The sequence below is a fragment of the Chiloscyllium plagiosum genome, unplaced genomic scaffold (assembly GCF_037043375.1).
Source record: "Chiloscyllium plagiosum isolate Xiang-an unplaced genomic scaffold, Cpla_swu_hap1 HiC_scaffold_45, whole genome shotgun sequence".
Taxonomy (NCBI): Eukaryota; Metazoa; Chordata; class Chondrichthyes; order Orectolobiformes; family Hemiscylliidae; genus Chiloscyllium; species Chiloscyllium plagiosum.
Window position 1 is genome coordinate 40,752,093 of NW_028270183.1, and position 13,603 is coordinate 40,765,695.

The window sequence follows — 13,603 nt, forward strand, 5'->3', positions numbered from 1 at the left end:
ATACACTTGTCTTCTAGTCTGCAGGAATATGATCTGCACAAAACTGCAACATTTGTTTCATAGACATTTAAGGTGTTAGAAATGACTAATGGGCAGAAATTGGGCAACACATGTTCTCGCTTATCTTTTGAAGAAACGCGAGGCTGTTCATACCACGTGTTACTATTGAATATTGTTCTTTAACTTTGCACAATGGTATTTATTTGCTCTGTATACATAACGTAACAATCTAGACAAAGCCAATTTCATATGCTTGTGATTGAAATAACTGTAATTAATGATTTTCTCGGAGCAACTTAATTAATCGTCTCGGGGATTAATGATTCTAAATAAAAAAGTCACTTTCATGGGGTTTTTGCCACATTGAAAGTCAGCAGTTTTCAATTACGAGATTATTCTTTCATGCTCAGGAGATGGGGAAAGCAATTGTTCTATTCATCAAAGAGATCTACTATCCGATTCTTGCAATTATTGGTGTACCAGGTGAGCTATTATAACATGTTGTGCGATTTTTAAATCAATGCCTATCTTCACTCATAGTCTACTTGATGAAATAATTGTTTTTGCATGTAAATTACACGTTAGAACGCTAATTATTTCATCATTTTTTATTTCAGTGAACTTGATGACAATTTTGGTACTTTTCCGTGCAAACTGTGGCCTTTCCAAATGTATCACTGTGTACATGCTGGGTATGGCAGGAGCCGATCTACTGGTCATGATAATCAATGTAATGCTGTACCATATTTTCACTTATAACTTCCCATTTTCTTTTTTATACCATACCTCTATGTGTAAATTAATTCTATATCTTACTGCTGTAACACTAGATTTGTCAACTTGGTTCACTGCCTTGTTCACATTTGACCGATTTGTTGTTATCTGCAGTCGGAAGTTTAAAGTAAGATATTGCACTGGGCAGACGGCAGCTACGGTAACAACATTTTTCTCTGTATTAACCCTATTCAAAAACATTTATTTTTTCTTTGTTTATGGTCACGAGAAAACAATCAACAAGTTGCACTGGGGGTGCCATCCGAGTGCAGCTTTCTTTTCCTCATCTATTGGAGCAGCGTTAATCTGGTTTCATGCAGTATGGGGCGTTTTGCTTCCTTTCACTTTTATCACCCTGTTTAATTGTTTGACAATCATGCGTATTGCATCAGCAAATAGAGCTCGAAAGAAATTCAGGTCTAACATTACTGAGAAAGTAGATGATGCAGAGATAAAGAAGCGCCGGATATCCATCATTTTACTCTTCACTATATCAGGCAGCTTCTTACTACTGTGGCTAACATCTGTCATCAGTCTTATAAAGAACAGAATCGTAAATATTAATTCTTACCGAGGAGACCGCACAAACCCAGGATATGTAGCCACTGAAATCGGAACTATGTTGAAGTTCTTGAGTTCCTGTCCAAACACTTTTATTTATGCGGCTACCCAGAAGAATTTCAGAAAAGATTTGAAAAAGGTGCTAAGATCTCTCAGGCTCTGTGCTTAAGGTATGTCAATAATTTCAGCAATATCGAGTTGTGCTCAAATCCAAAGATCAGAGTTTAATCTTATTTTTATTTCAGCTTCAGATGGACATTTTGTTTATGCAGATTACATGATCTTTCAGGAATCAGAAAACTGAAAAATATTTATCAATTATGATCCCCATATACATACATTAAATGATAGTAGAATGGAATATATGTTCCATAAAACGTAATTGCTTGCTGAAAATGTGCATGTTGTCATTTATTTCTTCTTGGAAGGTGCCCCAGTGAGATGCATTCGATCAAAAAAAAGGCAAGTTACTGTCAAAACTTTGGAAGCATTTTCATTGCTTTCCTACTTAATCTTTCGACATCAGGCTCCAATCGCAGGACAGCAGAATTCAATACTACATGCTTGTTCAAGAAAGAGTGCAATGTTCCGTGCAAAAAAAAACTACGGATCAGTCGTTTTTACCCCAACAGTATGGAAACGTATGGAAGTGATAATTCAAAGAAAATTAATCGTCCCTTGATAAACTGCCTGTTGTTGAAGAAAATTCGACACTTATTTAATTAGAACATGCTGCTTTTGGTGACTTCCTAACGAGTTTGATTAATGCAATTGTTCTTTGTGGATTTATAGTGTTGAAGTGGTAAGCAAAACGTTCGGAATGATATTTATCAGACTAGTTATGAAAGATTGACCTAATGGAATGACATGTGCAAGAGGAACATGGATACAAATTAATGTGATTGTAGTTGTTAAACATCATTTTTAGAAGAGTGCAACGGTTTAATTTTGGCACAATGCATAGTGTGAAGATTGCAGATTTTCCCGATAGCACATGAATATTAAAGGTCTTGATGTCCAGGATGCAATTTTGATTGCAGCAGACAATAACAGAATTGGAAACGTTGTAATGAAGAAAACGGAAACCAATCGCAGTTGTGGCGATGTCAGAAGAGCAGAGAGATCTGAGTGCATAAGTATATAAATTATTGAACAGACCAGGAAATTAGGGAACAGCTCATGCCTCACTGGGGTTTCTGGATAGATGTCAAGCGGTGACGTCATAAAAGTGAAAGTTATCATCCAGTCAGAAAAATTGCCAAGTTTTATTTGGTTAACAGCAAGCCGCGGCGAATTTGATGTCGTTAACAACACTTAAAATTTGTTACAATATTTGGACTCTGGCTACAGAAATACTATTAAGACGCATTGATCCAAAAGGTGAACGAATTGTGTGGCTCGCCCCCTGTGGAAAACATATTGGCCAGATTTGCCACAATGTGTCTGTGGAAGCCATGTTTGTCACAAAGCAATTTTGCAGGAAAATGTAGACTGCGAACGAAGTGTTGTTAATGTCGAATCTGAGGAATTTGTTTTGATAACATGGCCTTGCAGCTGCAAACTGTCTCAGTCTCTCTGCGCTTTTAGATAAGGTTCTGCTTCGTAGATGATGTTTTGTTTATTATCCTACTTATCTGTTTCTGTTTCTGTCTGGTTCAAGTTATAGTATGAGATAACGTTTATTTTTGTAGAGATTAAGCAAGGTACGTCTGTGCAATGTATCTAGTAGCTGTACGAACTTGCTGTTCAGATTGAGACTGTCATGAGGTTGCGTATTTAATGGGCCGTGATATACTATATAAATTGTAAAATTCTGAAATTCATTGGAATACATCGGACTTCTTCGAACGAACGCATATGTACTCCCCACGGCCGTGAATCAAGCTAGTTCATTTCGCAAGGTCTCTTCTCCTGACTATTCTGTTTGAAACTATCCAGTATTAGATGTATTCCCCAAACATTGGCAGAGCCAACATGACCTGGGCCGGATGGGATTTATCCTAGGATCCTCTGGGAAGCCAAGGAGGAGATTGCCGAGCCTTTGGCATTGATTTTTAAATCGTAATTGTCTACAGGAATAGTGCCAGAAGACAGGAGGATAGCAAATGTGGTTCCCCTGTTCAAGAATGGGAGTAGAGACAATCCTGGTAATTATTGATCTGTGAGCCTCACTTCAGTTGTTGGTAAAATGTTGGAAAAGTTGACAAGAGATAGGATTTATAATCATCTACAAAAGAATAATTTGATTAGGGATAGTCAGCACGGTTTTGAGTTCTTTGAGAAGGTGACCAAATAGGTAGGTGAGAGTAAACTGATTGATGTGGTGTATATGGATTTCAGCAAGGTGTTCGATCAGGTTCCCACAGTAGGCAATTGTACAAAATACGGAGGAATGGGATTGCGAGAGATATCGCAGTTTGGATCAGTAATTGTCTTGCTGAAAAAAGACAGAGGGTGGTTGTTGATTGGAAATGTTCATCCTGGAGTCCAGTTAAATGTGGTGTACCACAAGGGTCAGTGTTGCATCAACTGCTGTTCGTCATTTTTGTAAACGACCTGGATGAGGGCTTAGAAGGGTGGGTTAGTAAATTTGCAGACGATACTAAGGTCGGTGGAGTTGTGGATAGTGAAGAAGGATGTTGTAGGTTACAGAGAGACATAGATCAGCTGCAGAGCTGGGCTGAGAGGTGGCAAATGGAGTTTAATGCGGACAAGTGTGAGGTGACTCACTTGGTCGGAGTAACCGGAATCCAAAGTACTGGGCTAATGGTAAGATTCTTGGTAGTGTGGATGAACAGCGAGATCTCTCTGTCCAGGTACACAGATCCTTGAAAGTTGCCACCAAGGTTGAGAGGGTTGTTAAGAAGGCAAACAGTGCTTTAGCTTTTATTAACAGAGGGATCGAGTTTCAGAACCATGAGGTTATGCTACAACTGTACAAAACTCTCGAGTTGCCGCACTTGGAGTATTGTGTACAGTTCTAGTCACTGCATTATAAGAAGGATGTGGAAGCTTTGGAAATGGTGCAGAGGAGATTTACTAGGATGTTGCCTGGTATGGAGGGAAGGTCTTATGAGGAAAGGCTGAGGGACTTGAGGCTGTTTTCGTTAGAGAGAAGAAGTTTGAGAGGTGACTTAATAGAGACATATAAGATAATCAGAGGGTTAGACAGGGTGGACAGAGAGAGCCTTTTTCCATAAATGGTGACGGCGAGCACGAGGGGCATGGTTTTACATTGAGGGGTGATAGATATAGAAAAGATGTCAGGGGTAGTTTTTTTACTAAGAGACTAAGGGTATGGAATGCTTTGCCTGCAACGGTAGTAGATTCGCCAACTTTTAGTACATTTAAATCGTCATTGGACAAGAATATGGATGTACATGGAATGGTGTAGCTTAGATGGGCTTCAGATTAGTATGACAGGTCGGCGCAACATCGAGGGCGGAAGGCCCCGAACGGTGCTGTATTATTCCATGTTCTATGACCTCAAGTTTACGAGGTTTTCTTGAACATGTTACCGTTCTATGAGATCGTCACTGAATCTGCTTGTACCTGCTAACGAGGAATGCCCCTGAGCCTTCTGTGAATTTGATTGGCATGATCCTGATTGCCGTTTGCCCGTTTTTGCTTTTTTTAAATGGAACGGCTGTGTGGTATTTAGATATTGGCCACTCGGTTTAAGCGGCGATGGGTTACAGCCAAGATTTATGTGGCTAAACTCACTAAATTTGACTGTGCTGGAATGTGAATGTCTCATTTCCTTTGCAAGTAAGGAATAAACAAAAACTAAAAACTGAGATAGAATGGTAGTTGAAAAATGTTCATACGTGTGTGTGTGAGTGAGTGAGAGAGAGAGAGAGACAGAAACAGTCTCAGCGCTGATTCCCAGAAGCTTGCTGAAAAGGTTAACTCCTTGTGATCTGGTTTGAATACACACTTGCTTGTTGGTGATTGAATGTGTGTTTTGTTTCCTGGAGCTCAAGATCCGGGACTGTTTTGAATTTAAATCTCAGTTTGCGAATTTAAGATGATTTCTTTTAATAGTTAAGGAGCCATCAGTTATTGTGAAGTGCAAATTCTAAAACAGGTAATATTAATGAAATATTAATGAAGTATTAACCTTCCCGTTCTTCCACCACACCTTGACTGCCTGCTGTCAATTTTCAATTATTCACTTTTTGTGCTTTCAGGAAAGTCAATCAAATTTAAATTTAAGTTGAATCAGTTTGATGTGGAAGTAGGCAGCATTAATATTTTGCTTTAAAAATAAGTCTTGTGCTTAGATTTTGCACCATTTGACATCAATGTAAACTTGCTCTCAAATTTCATCCAATAACAATTTCATGCTACATCCAACATCAATTTCATCACTTTCGCCCCCTAGCTGTTAGACTATGAAAATAATTGACGAAAGGAAGTAAAATCAGTCGCACTATCAATTCTGGCCTCAAGTGCAGAATTATTCTGTTCCAGGATAAGAGCAGGTTTCTTCCTCATATTAACACCGAGTGCAGGAATTAAATGAACTTTATACAATTTAGTTTAAAAACACTGTAATACTGAAAGTATAAAAATAAATAAAAAAACAGGCTTAACCAGCAATATTTCTTCCAGAATATTACACAAACAAAATTAAATTTAGTTTAGTTTTGGACTCCTTTGTTTCCACTAAGTGTCGAGACTGCTGCATCTCATTAGTGATTATGGAGTGCAAGTCGTAGATTATTTTTTATTCATCAATTTCCCTTCCACACAGACAATTGAAGTTTCAGTTCAACATTATGTTGTGAACAATCACGTTGCAAAAATTAATATATTATTCTTAATATCTGTGTCTTCGGTTTAGGCCATTATTTGTGCTGTAATAAACATGAACTTGTAATGCAGCTGCAGTCATTTCACGGCATATAGCGTTGTGGGCGGCACGGTGGCACAGTCATTAGCACTCCTGCCTCACAGCGCCAGAGACCCGGGTTCAATTCCAGCCTCGGGCGACTGACTGTGTGGAGATTGCACATTCTCCCCGTTTCCTCCGGGTGCTCCGGTTTCCTCCCACAGTCCAAAAATGTGCAGGTCAGGTGAATTGGCCATGCTAAATTGCCCGTAGTGTTCGATGCAGGGGTAAATGTAGGGGAATGGGTCTGGGTGGGTTGCGCTTCGGCGGGTCGGTGTGGACTTGTTGGGCCGAAGGGCCTGTTTCCACACTGTAAGTAATCTAATCTAATCTAAAATGAGCAATGACTGATCAGAACCGCTTCAAGAAGCAAATCTGACATTTAAACTAGGACTACAACTAAGCAATTATACCGGATTTCAGAGTTGAAAACTGTATACATTTTGAATTCTAAAATTAGATTTGAGTAGACGACTGTCAAGTCTATATTGATGCCTCTTAAATGGCTTAGTCTTTTCTTCAGCTTCGTTTCGATCTCTCAATTAGAGACAATGATTATGTTAGTTATTTTCTTTAATTTATGAAATGAATTGTATCAGTCCGGAACTACAAAAATAGAAACAATTGGCAAGAGCGATTGGTTTCATACGATTATACATTGGCAGAATTCTGTGTCATTGCCTCGTGCTTAATTTGAAGCATGATGGCATTGATTAATTATTAATTAATTAATGGAAGGATAAAGCCGATATCAAGTGGAAGGGCAGTTGAAGGTAACATGCATGTGATAAGGAGATAGAGGTGTGTAGAGCGACTCCCAAAGGATGGGAAAAGTTAAAAGCTGAGTGTGAATGGGTAAATGGAAAAGAAACGGAACACAAGAAATAGTGCAAACACGAAGACCACGGATATATTTTTTAAATTAAATGAACAATGCTGCAAAATAAAATTTTAAAAATTGCATTCAATGTGGAATCTCGAGCCTATGACTGGCATACAGAACGTGTTTGAGGGAAGGATGCAGACTTTCCCCTAAAGTATCCTGATAGTCCCCAGCACACCCACTGGTTTTAAAACTTCATTTATCGTGAAGATGAAGGGTCCAGTGTGGATAAACAGCTTCATCGCCTATATCATAGAGTTGAGAGGGCTGAGCTATCCCGGAAATCAGATTAATGTTAATGAACCAAGCCCCGGACGACAAGGAAAAAACAGTCCAATTTGCTCAATATGCCCAAAGAACGAGACAGATGTAAAGGCATCAAAACTCTGGGAGTGACCTGAATAAGAGTGGCTTGTGTGAGAAGACTGAAATGTGTCGTCAGCTGTCTGATGAAAATGGTTGACAGCACACAAATGAATAATAAAAGAGAAGCTGACTCACCTTTGTTTAACCCTATGCTTTTGCCCTGTATTCATTCTGGTGTCGCTGACATGATCCTGACAAACATTATGAACTGGTCCAAGAATTCGAGGTCGCAAGTGAGGTGAGCGTTAGTCTTCTACTTGGATGGCTAGTACGAGAGCAAATTACGATCCAAGTTACAGTCAAAAGCCGATACCCGTGGGCCAGCCCCGACACGGTTGATTAAGACCAGCATAACTGAATGCAGAACCTCCCTCAGACGTCCGCGCATCCACCACTGTTGAGCAACCATATCCAGAGTGGATTCTGGAATGGAGGACAGACAGGCACCATGGTTACACCTTTCAGACTGGGAACAAGACAGTGAAATTACAGGGGCAAATGGCCCTTGATTTATGTGTTAAACAATGGCCACTGGCGAGTGATGTGTTCTTATTGTTACCTTTGAACTCACGCAGGGATGTACATGCTTGCATTCGAGGAAAAGCCAAATCTCTAAATATATGCATTGCCTGCCATTGCGCTTTTGACATGGCCCACGATAAAGAAGCCTTGTGGAAACATAAATGTTTTTCAGCTGCACGAGACTATTATCAGAAATGCTGTTTTGTCCATCCAGTCTGACAGTCATCAAGATATTCAGCTCACGTTGAGGCCACTGAAACAGTCTCCGAAGGAAATTATCGAGTAGATCTGTGATTTTGATGGAAAATATTAAGCCTGGAGTCTGGTTACTCGTGCTGTGCCACAAGGATCTGTTTTGGGTCTACCGCTGTTTGTAATTTGATAAATGACTTATTCACAGGCATAGCTGGATGGGTTAGTAAGTTTGTAGATGACACTAAAATCGGTGGAGCAGTGGACAGTATGGAAGAATGTTGCAGGTTGCAGGGGGACTTGGATAAACTGTAGAATTGTGCTACGTGTTGGCAAATGGAGTTCAATGTTGATAAATGTGAGGTGATTCTTTTTAGGAAGAATAAAAGATGGTCACTGAAAAGATGCTTGGTAGTGTGGATACGCAGAGGGATCTTTGAGACAATGTAAATAGAGCCCTAAAAAATTACACCCAGGTTGATAGTGCTGTTAAGAAGGTATGCGGTGTGTTAGGTTTCATTGGTAGAAGGATTGTGTACTGAGCCATAATGTCATGCTGCAATTACATAAACGCTAGTGTGCCCGCACTTGGAATATTATGTACATCTCTTAGCCCCATTACAGGAACCAGGTGGAAATATTGGAAAATGTGCAGAGGACATTTAACAGCATGTTGTCTGGTCTGGAGGGAAGGTCTTATGAGAAACTTGAGTCCATCTGATTGGAAAGAAGAATGCTAAGAGGAGTTTGATAGAGACATAGAAAATGATCCGAGGATTAGATATGGTAGACAGTGGAAGTCTTTTTTCCTAGGATGACGATGTCAGCTTGTACGAGGGGACATTGATACAAATTGAGGGGTGATAAATGTAAGACAGATGTCAGAGGCAGATTGTTTACTCAGAGAGTGGTAAGAGCGTAGAATGCCCTGCCTACCAATGTAGTTAACTCAACCACATTAGGCAGATTTAAACAATCTTTGGACAAGCACATGGATGATGATGGGACATTGGAGCGGAATGAGGTTAGATGAGTTCATAGGTCGGCGCAACATCGATGGTTGAAAGGCCTGTTAGGCGCTGTATTGTTCTATGTTTTCTGGTCCCATTGGTTTCTGAACATAACCTGCTTAGAGGCAATATAGCGACAGGTATACCAGACGTGGGTAATGTACAGAAATCACTGGGGAAGTCCCTGCTGAAGAGGACAAAATATGGCTTTAAATGGGGTGCTTCTTCAAGTATCAAACAAAAGTGTGGGCAATCACTGATGGACAAGTTTGAGCTTATTCCATGCTGCTGCTCATTTCAATTGATTATGTGCATTATTCTACGCACTTCGGCAAAGAGGGAATAGCTAATACGCCATTTCAAACTTGGTGGCACCCAGGTTTTCAGAATGCAGGCTGCGAACAATGCTATAATATGGATGTCCTGCGTTTGTTGAACCATCTATTTTGCTGGTGGGCCTTTTAATTTGTCGAACCACTTTTTTGGCCGGTGGGCCTTTTAGTTAATTAATAGAACTCATTGCCTCTTGGGACTTTTATTTGTCCACCACTTGCTTGTATTGAATTTCTTTGAACACATTGTTATGAATATTGTTGAATACAAGGGAATATTTTTAATAGATGAATCAAAATCATCCCAACGACTGATACTGCTGCAACAATATTGGTGGACAAGTGGAAATATTTGCATCATTTAAACAAAACTCTTCAAAGTTTACACTCACAACCCAACCAAGCTTCAGAACAAGGAACTGAGCAAATTGAAGCTTAGGTGGAAAGGCCCGTTCCTAGTCCTGCGGGTCACCCGCAGCAGTCAAGGTCAAGCAGAATCTCGAGTGGATGCATACAACCAAATGAAAAAGAGCGCACCCTCCAGATGAAAATCAGATGACCCTACCATTAACACCTTTTCTCCCTCTGTCCACGAATGGCTCAGACTTGTCACTCGGCGGTTTACTACACTCTTCTGTACCTTTCTTTCCCGAACTACTTTTGAGTGCTGCACAATGAACAGCCTAATAACCTCTAGCAAATGGCAATTACAGTTTAATACTTTTTCTTTTACGCAGAGAGGGTAAACCACTCCAAGTGCTGGGAATATACCCATATCCCCATCCTACCCAAATTCGCACCACTTGAGCCCTTATGGAATTTCAGTGGCTGAGAACATTCTGTTCCCCTGCATTTGGATCGGCTCAACTGGACATCCAAGCAAATTTGCAGACAATCTTGTGTTCGGTTCATTCACTGTTGTGGCCCTGCACTCCAGCAATCTTGCAGTTGCCTCAATATCCCCGTCCAGATGATGATTCCAAATTGCTCGAAAGCTCTTCGCTTTTTCTTACTGGAACTGTGAACTATCTGTCCGATATCCAACCCCCATCGTCTGATCATCCCGTTGGCTCTTGGTATATTTTCCCTTTTGCTGACAACCCTAATCTGTTCTATGAAAGAAAAGAGGATTGATTGTGGGAGAACTTGACCAAAATTGACAGAAAGATGTGTGGAAGCAATGTTTGCACAAAGCAATTTGTGTAGTAAAATATAGCCTGCGAGAATAGTGCTTTTTGGGACCTGGCTGAGGAAATCTGGTTTGATAGCAACCTTACAGCTGCAAACTGTCTCTGCTCCTCAGGCCCCTTAGAGAGTTCTGTTTCATCGAATGATGTATTTTTTTCACTAAGTCCCTTATTGGTTGTTTTTGCCGACGTGAACCTGCAAATAAGATAACATTTAATTTTGTCAACATTAACAAATGTAAGTCTGGACAATGTTTATGTACCTTGCGAATGCCAATTGTTGCGTAATTAATGAGCAGTGGTCTTGTGTTGTACTGTACAGCTTGTAACATTGTGTATTTCATTGTAATACATCGGAAATCTTCGAACAAAGAGATATTCCCCATGGCCGTAAATAAAAGCCAGTTAATTCTCAAGGTCTCATCTCCTGACTATTTTATTTAGAAGATTCGATGTAAGATTTACTTTTCCCAAACACACAGATAGGATGAATGAAGAGAGTTGTACTCTCAGGGACGGGGAACTGAAAACTAGAGGGCATCGGCTTAAGGGGAGAGAGTAAATATTTAAAAGGATCTGAGGGCTAACCTCGTCACACAGAGAGTGGTACGTATATGGAATGAGCTGCCAGAGGTTGAAGAGTGTGGAACAACAATATTTAAGACACCAAAGACATTTTTCTTGGTACATGCATGGGAATGGTTTAGAGGTATATGAGCCAAACATGGACATTTCGAATAAGCTTTGCAAACGCCACAGTCAGCGTTGACCGGTTTGGACTGAAGGGCCTATTTCCATGCTGTATTGGTCTATGTCTCTATGTGAATGCAGAAAGTGGAATTTGCAATTTTGCAGATAACATGAAAACTGCTGGTGCCACTGATAGTGAGGAGGACGTCCCCAGTCTGATTCTGATCAGCTGCAAAATTGAGCAGGCAATGGTAGATGGAAATTAAGGGCATACACTATAAATGCTCAATTCCTGAGGACTACTAAGGGGTACTGGCATACAATTCTTTAGATCTCTGAAGAAGTCAGTGCAGGGAGACACCTTGACAAAGATGGCCTTCATTACCAAGTGTGTCAAACATTTGAATAACGAAGTAGAAAAGTGTAGAGCTGGAAAGGCACAGCCGGTCAGGCATCATTCAAAGAGAATTAGAGTCGATGTTTCAACTATGAGCTCTTCATCAAGAATGAATGCATTAGGAAGCTTTCTTTCAAATATTGGTGAACCAACATCTGGAAAAGTGTGTGCAGTTCTGTTTCCCACACTGTCAGAAAAGCATGATTGCATTCGAGTGAAAAACAAATTCACCACAATGTTAAGAACATAGAACAGTACAGCACAGCACAGGCCCATCAGCCCACGATGTTTTGCCGACCATTGACCCTCATATAAGGTAAACCTAATGTACGAACCCTCAAATTTCTATGACCATACGCATGTCTAGCAATCTCTTAAATATCCCAAATGATCTCGCTTCCACAATTGCTGCTGGAAACGCATTCCATGCTCTCACAATTCTCTGCGTTAAGAATCTCCTTCTGACATCCCCTCTATACTTTCCGCCAAATCTTGTTAACAATTTCTGCCCTGGGAAAAAGTCTCTGGCTATCGGCTCTATCTATGCCTCTCATTATCTTGTACACCTTAATTAGCTCCCCTCTCTTCCTTCTTTTTTCCAATGAAAAATGTCCGAGCTCAGTCAACCTCTCTTCGTAAGATAAGCCCACAATTCCAGGCAGAATCCTGGTAAATCTCCTCTGAACCCTTTCCAAAGCATCCGCATCTTTCCGATGATAGGGTGACCAGAACTGGACACAGTATTCCAAGTGCGGTCTAACCAGAGCTGCAACAAGATCTCACGGCTCTTAAACTCAGTCCCCCTGTTAATGAAAGTCAAAATACCATATGCTTTCTTAACAACCCCGCCCACTTGGGTGGCAATTTTAAAGGATCTATGTACCTGCACACCAAGATCCCGCTGTTCCTCCACACTGTCAAGAATCCTGTCTTTAACCCTGTACTCAACTTTTAAGTTCGACCTTCCAAAATGCATCCCCTCGCATTTATCCAGGTTGAATTCCATCTGCCACCTCTCAGCCCATCTCTGCATCCTGTCAATGTCACGCTGCAGCCTACAACAGTACTCTATGCTATCAACGACACCTCGAACCTTTGTGTCGTCTGCAAGCTTGCTAAACCATCCTTCAATCTCCTCATCCAAGTCATTAATAAAAAATACAAAGAGTAGATGCCAAAGAACAGAGCCATGTGGATAACCGCTCACCACTGACTTCCAAGCAGAATACTTTCCTTCCACTACCACTCGCGGTTTTCTGTCGACCAGTCAGTTCCGTATCCAGACAGCTACACTTCCTTGTGTCCCATTCTTCCTGACCTTCTGAACGAGCCCTCGATGGGGAACCTCATCAAATGCTTGCTGAAGTCCTTATACACCACATCCACCGCTCGACCCTCATCAACTTGTCTAGTAACTTCTTCAAAGAACTCAATAAGATTTGTGAGGTATGAGCTGCCCCACAAAAGCCGTGCTGACAACATTTAATCAAGTCAGGCTCTTCCAGTTGGTCATAAATCCTATCCCTCAGAACCCTTTCTAAAACATTGAAGAAGGCAGACGTGAGGACTGATTGGTCTGTAATTGCCGGGGATTTCCCGATCATCTTTCTTGAAGAGAGGAAATACATTTGCCTCCCTCCAGTCCTCAGGTACGACTCCGGTGGAGAGCGAACATGCAAAGATCTTCGCAAGGGGCGAAGCAATCACAGTTCTCCCTTCCCAAAGCAGCCGAGGATAAATCTGGTCTAGCCCTGGCGACTTGTCAATGTTGATGTTTGTCAAAAGTTTCAGTACC

At 40.8% G+C, this 13,603-nt stretch overlaps 1 protein-coding gene across 1 annotated transcript; it reads left to right on the forward strand.

Moving 5' to 3' along the window:
• The first annotated feature begins 413 nt into the window (after window positions 1–413).
• LOC148136490 (putative G protein-coupled receptor 139) lies at window positions 414–1,504 on the forward strand. Its single transcript, XM_087983354.1, has 2 exons — window positions 414–483; window positions 618–1,504. Exons 1-2 carry the CDS (start codon window positions 414–416, stop codon window positions 1,502–1,504), a joined length of 957 nt encoding a protein of 318 aa, XP_087839480.1.
• The last annotated feature ends 12,099 nt before the right edge of the window (window positions 1,505–13,603 follow it).